Here is a 7704-nt window from a genome sequence, read left to right on the forward strand (position 1 = left end):
ATTTAGCAGTCTTTGCAAACTTCAAAAAGCAAATGGCCTCGATCTTGGTTCCACTTGCCTCTTACCCGTGTGTTGGAAAGGCTGTCAGCTGTGTGGGGGAGCCCCCTTGTGGCGAGAGAGCACAGTTGCACTATTGAGCACATGTTCCAGTGATCAGAGTTGGAGCTAACACATAGCAAGATCCACCTGGCAGACTGACTCAGCAGGGGATGTCTACACACGGTGTGAGTTGTGTGCGTCGCTAAAGAACTGTGAGTAGACGTGGAGCCCTGCCTGGAAAGGACAGTTTTAGCCTTTTATGCCAATTAGACATTTAGTGGATGTAGAAGTGCAATGTGTATCGACCTGTTCGCTATGTGGCTAGTTCATGCTACTAATGCTACCTGTTATGCTACATACCTGCTAGCTGTAAGCTAAACGATTTGATGTTTGTGATATATTGTTGTTGGGTGTATTGGCAATCAATGTCATGTACTGTAAGGGTTTGGGAGTAGTGTATGAAACTCGTACATGTAGATGTTCATATAGGAATTCCCATTTGTAGTTCTGGTTAGATTCGAAGAACGCTAATGAATCATAATTCATGACTTAGATGTTTATTACATTCAGTATTCTGTATATGTTCTGTTCACAGACCACACACCCACACCCCTCACCACTCTGTAAGCCCGCGGTTGCATTACTGTGTTGCTGTACTGTGCTGTTAAGCAGAGGAATCACAGTAAAGACGGTATAACCTTTATCTGTGCGTCCTGTATGTTCTGACCGACACCCCAAGGTGAACACCACTGCTAATCAGCCAACGCCTATACAGTCCTGGGTTCAACCCAAATTAACACCGTGACTTCAGTGGAAATTTCAAATTCAGGATCTGACACAGACTGATTCATGTTCTACACAGTTCTTACAAGTTCATAGAAATTTCTGTTCAATTAGAACCAAGTATTTGAGTTGATGATTGTAATTTTTATACAATGTTGTAATTTGTTTTTCAACAATTTTTTGATTAATGTTTTGTTTCCTTTACAATATTATACTTTAATGTATAATATTGTAAAGGAAACAAAACAGGAAACAAAACATCAATCAAAAAATTGCTCTCTTTTTTATTCGGGCTACTTAAATTTATTTTGGGCTACCAAAAACTGAAGAGTCCCTGCAGGGACTGAGATATATTTATTTATTTTTATTACTTTTTTGTTTCAGCAACATTAAATTTAAAAACTGTACTTTTGCGTTAAAATATATATTTATAATTTTAATAAATGACAAATTAAAAAGGCATGAACATTTTTTTTTTGTATCGAAAAAATATCGAACTGTGACACCAAAGTATCGAACTGAACCGAACCGTGAATTTTGTGTATTGTTGCACCCCTAGTAAGAGTAATATAAAGTGAAGCATTAGGACAACTGTGTATTGGCTTAATTTGTAGCTTTTAAACAAAAGAATAATCATTAACAGATTATATGAACCTCACAGTACAGGACACACCTCCATGTTAAAAGGTAATGGTGGAACAGTGGGGTCCAAAGAAAACATGTGGTCACAAAGAAGTGCCTGCATGCACAGAGCCAGGCTGTCCACATCTCTTGCCATGGGTCCAGGAGATGACGGCACTAGTTTCATACGAAATATAAAGCAGTGACTCAAATATTTGAGACAGTTTGTGTCTGTGAAATATTGCTATACAGTGGTTATGTAACTACATTTACTTTACATGTAAAGTAGATATGTTTCTTACCTGACTTTTGCCCTCGATAAATTGGACGAACTCCCTGTAAACTAATCATTACCCAAAAGTGTTAATAAAGCTTAACTCAGCAATGTATAACAAATTTATATTCGGGCTGGTCCAGGTTAATGACCACACCACAAGAACCGTCATGATCCTTGTGTTGGAATAAAACAAAGACAATAATTGTACATCAAATACCTGAGCTATGATGCTCGAGAATACTGTACCATACTTATAAATACTGATGGGAAATACTTCAATACTCCCAATCCCCTGAGCCACGGGGGGTTGGGAAGCGCTTCTATAACCGGAAGGTCGCCGGTTGGATTCCCCAGGGCAGCTGTGGCTACAACTGTAACTTGCCTCCACCAGTGTGTCAATGTGAGAGTGAATGAATAGTGGCATTGTAAAGCGCTTTGGGTGCCTTGAAAAGCACTATATAAATCCAATCCATTATTATTATTATTATTAACTGTAACTGAAATTTGCATTGCATAACCTTTGTAATACCTTAAATGCAAGATTTTCTTTGATGCTAACTGGAACTCCGTACAAGAGACCATCCTTGTTGGAGCCAACAGTTGTCGGCTGTTCCAAACTCTCCAGCAAAATTTCAGTGCAGCAGTTCAGCTTTTTGTTTACAGCCAGAGTCTGTTGGAAAGGAAACATCATCATCTCCATCACCTTTGTAAAATGTTGCTGCTTATATGAATATTATTATCCAGTGTGTCTAAACTTAAACTGTAATAAGACAATTCTGTGTAAAAAGAACTAAAAAGCAGTGAGTTATAAGTAGGACTAATTTCAAAAATAAATAACATTTGGATAAGCCTGACTAATGTAAATGATTACTTAGTGTTAAAATTAGCTTTGCTGTATTTTATCTATTATGAAAGGTTTGTGTCATGCTGGATATTGAACCTTTTCCATGTAAGAGTAAAACACATCCTCGGGGCGCAGGAAACCTTCGTTCAGCTGCTGTGTCAGCTCAGACAGGGAGAGCGTCAGGATCAAAGCAGAGTCAGTTGTCGGATGCTAGGAGACACAGACCCACACAGAATCATTATGTTATTATTATTTCTTTTAAAGGCTGCAACAAAGAGACGCAACCACATCCATGTACAGATTCAGGATTCTTCCTTCCACTTTTTTTTTTTTTTTTTTACAAACTTTCTCAAACACAGCAATGAGTTCACTGCACTTAAACGGTCTGCACAGTCCTAACTTTCATTTCCATGCTCAAGCATGGAGACATTGCAAAGTGCCAGTATTTTGGTATTTAATGACTACACCTCTGCCAGGTTAAACTAAAAGCAGATCATTAGCTGAGATTTCTCAACAAAGAGAAAGCAGAAAACCACCCAAAGCTCTGAAGTCTCACCGACTGTTTGTACCGGAGCACCGCCTGCTCTGCCCGCTGCAAGCTCTCGTCTCTCCTGTTTCTGGCTCTCTTGATCTTTTCCTCTGCCTGTCGGAGGCTGTTGATCTTTTTCACCCGCACAACCAGGTATCCCACAATGCAGGCAACACCAGTGAGCAGAGCCGCTGTCCAGTTGTCCATCTTCACTCTCTTAATAAACAGTTCAGTGTTCTGCGTGGCTTTCGTCTTTGCCCTGTGGCTGCAAAATGCAAAAATCCAAGTGGACCTAACAGTCAGATGTTTAAACACGATGACAGGCTTGTCTTGTTTTAGGTGTGGCCTGTTGTGCATGTACCGTAGCTTCCCTAATCTACATGCACAGCAACATGGCCATTCATTTCAATAATAACCCACATTCTAAAATGTAAAATCTAATTAGTTCTCAGAAGGTAAAGAAATTATGCAAAATTGTTGCCTTAAAGAAAAGTACAGCTTACTTAAGATTGCCGAGGTAGAGCAACTTATTCATTGTGAATACACAGCAGTAAGAATAGCTTGATTTTTCTGAGTGAGAAATACTAAATGTTAACCACTGACATAAACATTTATTGTTCAGCTAAATTAAAAAAATGTTTGTGGTAACTTACATTTTAACATTTTGCTTATGTGACTGTGGCAGATTGGCTCCAATATTAAAACTGTTTTATTTATAGTAAAAATAAATAAAATATTAGAAAACCAAATGTAGCGTCGTTGTTGACAGTGTCCTAAAACTTTAGGACACTGTCAACAACGACGCAACACAAGAAGAAAATCACTACAGCCCACCCGGTGCTGTACAAAAGAAAGTGCGAAAATGACCCACCGCCTGAGGTCCCAGGGCCACTGGCACGTCCTCCGTTCACCGAAATAAAACACAGAAATACGTTAAAAGAATAAAAGGACACTGAGCATCCGGCTCACTACAGATCATAAAAAACTAAAACCAACTTTAATAACTTTAATAAAAGAAATCACACACGCGCAGACACACACACACACACCCCATATTGGAAGGCTTACGCCCCACGAGTCAACTACAACTCCTGCTGGTAGTAATTGTCCAGGCCTCGATCACAAGCCGGTCTGGCTCCCCACAGGCTGAGATCGGCAACTGAGGCAGTTTACGGTTCCCAGCACGACACTCGGGCAGAGGATCGCTCCAGCCCGATCATCGAGGCGTGGTGTTACGGACCTAGCTGGGCCTCCTGATACTGCCCTTGTGTGGGCGTGGTGTTTTTCTCCGCCTCCTCCTCTCTTGCCACTCCTACCCCCTCTTTTTCTCTCACTCTCCTCTCTCCCCAGGACACAGCTGCTCTTGGTTAGCCTCATTTGCCACCTGAATCCAGACAGCAATCACCTCTGAGGCTACTTAAGCTGGGGATGAGCTGTGAGCAGGGTGGTTTTTCTCTGGTGTTCCCACATGGGGTGTTGTTATCCTGCCTGAAGTGTGGAGTTGTGGAAACAGTATAGCTGCTTTACGTGAGTAGTGTGGGCTTGTGGGCCTTGGCAGCAGTAAAGCCAGCTGCTGTTAGTGACAGGGTGAGCTTGTGGGCCCCTGCAAGTGCCTCCTCGTGGTGTGGAGTTTTTGTTTGATTGTGTTCTTTGTTGTTGCAACCTTTTCCCTTTTTCCAAGTGTTATTGGTAAAACGGCATTGCCGGCTCTTTATGTTAAGATTATCTATAATAAAGATTATTTTATTTACTAAAAACACCTGTCTGTTTCCCTTTCATTCTGTTCTGGACTCATTTTTTACTGGTCTCCTCACTCGCATGCCTAGACCCCTTCGGGGGGACGTAACAATGTGGGGGCTCGTCCGGGATATGAATGGAAGGAACAGCAATTGAGTATTAGTGAGTTGTTTGCCGTTGGCTTGTTTAGTTGTATTGTGTTTGCTGCGCTCTCTCTCCAGTTAGCAAAGGGGAGTGTCTAGCTGAGCGTAAGCTCCTCCTTCAGGCACTCATTTTTTATTTTGCCTTTTTTATTTTCGGAGTAATCCTGGGTGGGGATTAGTTCTCTGTCGGGGGTAGGCTTGTCGGTGCTTTGTGCACTTGATGCTTAGCCTTTAAAGTTGCCTCGAGCCTGGTACACTCCAGAAGCTAAGCAGGCTAAGATTTTAGTAGGTAGGTCTGGGGAGAGGGTTGGTGGGATTTTTATTTATTGGTTAACCTGTGGCCACACATTTCCCACCTGTTTTTCATTTGTGTATTGGAGGTGGTGCTTCTTTGTTGTTACTGTTAGCCTCAGGTAGTTGTTTTAGTTTTAATGGCTACCTTTGATATTGCCGTGTTTAAGGAAAACCCTTCGCTTGTCCAGCTGGACGCCTGTAGGAAGAGGGATTTGCTTGAAGTGGCGTCATTCTATGGTATTTGTGTCTCCACAGCTCTGCGTAAGGCTGAGCTAAAAGCTGCTCTTGTGTCTGGCTTGGTGGAGAAAGGGATAGTGGCCCTGCCAGTGTCTGCCAGTCCACTTGAGCATGGTGTGGCGTCTCAGCCTGTTCTGCAGGTGCCAGCTCAAGGTGTAGCTCCATCAGTGTCTACGCCTGTTGTTCAGGGGCTGCCTGAGGACAAGCCAATGACACTGCCTCACTTTGAACACCTCTCCATAGAGTCATCTGTAGGTTCAAAGCACGATGCTAGGCTACGTGTCCGCCTGGCTCGTCTTCAGTTGGAAAGGAAGGATCGTGAGAGGGAGTTCCAGCTAAAGAAGGAGTTGGAGCTTAAGCGTTCAGACGCAGAGCTTGCCAGAGCCAGGGAGGTTGAATTGAAAAAGGTGGAGGCGGAGACAGCTGTTAAGTTGCGACAGTTGGAACTCCAGCAGGCTTCCCTTTCTGCGACTGCTTCTATTCTGCAGGCAGAGGCACCATTTGATGTGGGGGAAAAACATTAGTCTGGTTCCAGTGTTTCGCGACACTGAGGTTGACAGTTATTTTGAGTCCTTTGAGCATATAGCCACAGCCTTGCACTCGTGGGCTATTTTGCTACGATGTAAGCTGGTAGGTAAGGCTCAGGAAGTTTGTTCCTCATTGTCAGCTCAGGACAGTCTGAATTATGACAAGCTGAAAAGTGCCATCCTGCTAGCTTATGATCTAGTCCCAGAAGCTTATAGGCAGCGTTTCCGGGGATTAAAAAGGGGACAAGGTCAATCCTACCAAGATTTTGCAAGGAAGAAAAGCGTGCTTTTTGATGGGTGTGTGTCCAGCAGAGCTACTGACCTGGCGTCGATGCGTGAATTAATGCTGGTGGAGGAATTTAAGAACTGCATCTCCGAGCAGATTGCAGTATACCTCAGTGAACAGAAGGCTTCCTCATTACAACATGCCGCAACACTCGCTGATGAGTTTGCCCTCATCCATAAAACCAGTGTCACTAAGCACGACCGACGCGATGACCTAGTGAAGGTTAGTAATGTGCCAGCTACACAGTACCCAAAGGGTGAGGCACTTGTGTCCCATTCCAAGGCAAAACGAAAATGTTTTTTCTGTTTCAAGTCTGGCCATTTAATAGCAAATTGTGAGGCCTACAAACAGAAACAGTCAGTCTTGAGAGTTAGGAGTGTGCCAGCTAACAAAGCCGATACAGGCGTGGTTTCAAGAGCCAAAACAAAGCTCTGCTTCTTCTGCCAAAAACCTGGCCACCTGATTGCTCACTGTATGAAAGCCAACTCAAAGCAAAATCTATCTGTTTTCAAAAGAGTGAACTGTGGTTCACAAACAGACAAAGTTGCCAGTCCTAGGCAACAATTGGAGCATAATTGCTCAGTGGTGTCATTTGGTCACTGTCAGAGATCAACTAATTGTAATCTGCCACCTGTTGACCGTCTTTCGGGTCCAGATGACCTGCAGTGTGAAACATTGTGTACGACACAAACATTCCAACCTGCACCTCTGGCTAACCAGCATGCCTGTCGCCGTGACCTAGCAAAGAAGTGCCTGAAAAGTGTTTCAGTAAGGCCTTCTAGCTATCCGCTGGGCTCTCCTTATGTAATGGCTCGAAAAACATCTGGCTGTCACTCAAAACACTATTTTGAGGGAATTGAGCCAACCCCATTCAGTGTTTTGGACCCATCGAAAAGGTCTTGGCGGATTCGGCAGGCTATGCCTAACCGTTATTATGGTGCATGGTAAGTGATATGGTTAACTCCACACCACGAGGAGGCACTTGCAGGGGCCCACAAGTTCACCCTGTCACTAAAAGCAGCCGGCTTTACTGCTGCCAAGGCCCACAAGCCCACACTACTCACGTAAAGCAGCTATACAATTTCCACAACTCCACACTTCAGGCAGGATAACTACACACAAAGCAGAGACACCAGAGAACACCACACATGGGAACACCAGAGAAAAACCACCCTGCTCACAGCTCATCCCCAGCTTAAATAGCCTCAGAGGTGATTGCTGACTGGATTCAGGTGGCAAACGAGGCTAACCAAGAGCAGCTGTGTCCTGGGGAGAGAGGAGAGTGAGAGAAACAGAGGGGGTAGGAGTGGAGAGGAGGAGGCAGAGAAAAACACCACGCCCACACAAGGGCAGTATCAGGAGGCCCAGCTAGGGCCGTAACACGTGG

General features: G+C 43.7%; 1 protein-coding gene across 5 annotated transcripts in view; it reads right to left on the reverse strand.

The window, feature by feature from the left end:
- Window positions 1–7704, reverse strand: part of LOC146490693 (vitamin D3 hydroxylase-associated protein-like) — a 35439-nt gene that overhangs the window by 24743 nt on the left and 2992 nt on the right. For 2 of the 5 annotated variants that reach the window (XM_085150167.1, XM_085150168.1), the window contains exons 1-4: window positions 3965–3987; window positions 3121–3358; window positions 2661–2774; window positions 2250–2390 (exon numbers count right to left, since the gene is read on the reverse strand). In XM_085150167.1, coding sequence (XP_085006293.1) covers window positions 2250–2390; window positions 2661–2774; window positions 3121–3300 — 435 coding nt within the window. In that variant the 5' untranslated portion in view covers window positions 3301–3358; window positions 3965–3987. Of the gene's footprint in view, window positions 1–2249; window positions 2391–2660; window positions 2775–3120; window positions 3359–3964; window positions 4393–7704 lie in introns of those variants that run through there. The other 3 variants (XM_085150169.1, XM_085150172.1, XM_085150173.1) reach the window with 2 other exon arrangements.

The sequence above is a fragment of the Neolamprologus multifasciatus genome, chromosome 23, assembly GCF_963576455.1.
Source record: "Neolamprologus multifasciatus chromosome 23, fNeoMul1.2, whole genome shotgun sequence".
NCBI classification, from domain to species: domain Eukaryota; kingdom Metazoa; phylum Chordata; class Actinopteri; order Cichliformes; family Cichlidae; genus Neolamprologus; species Neolamprologus multifasciatus.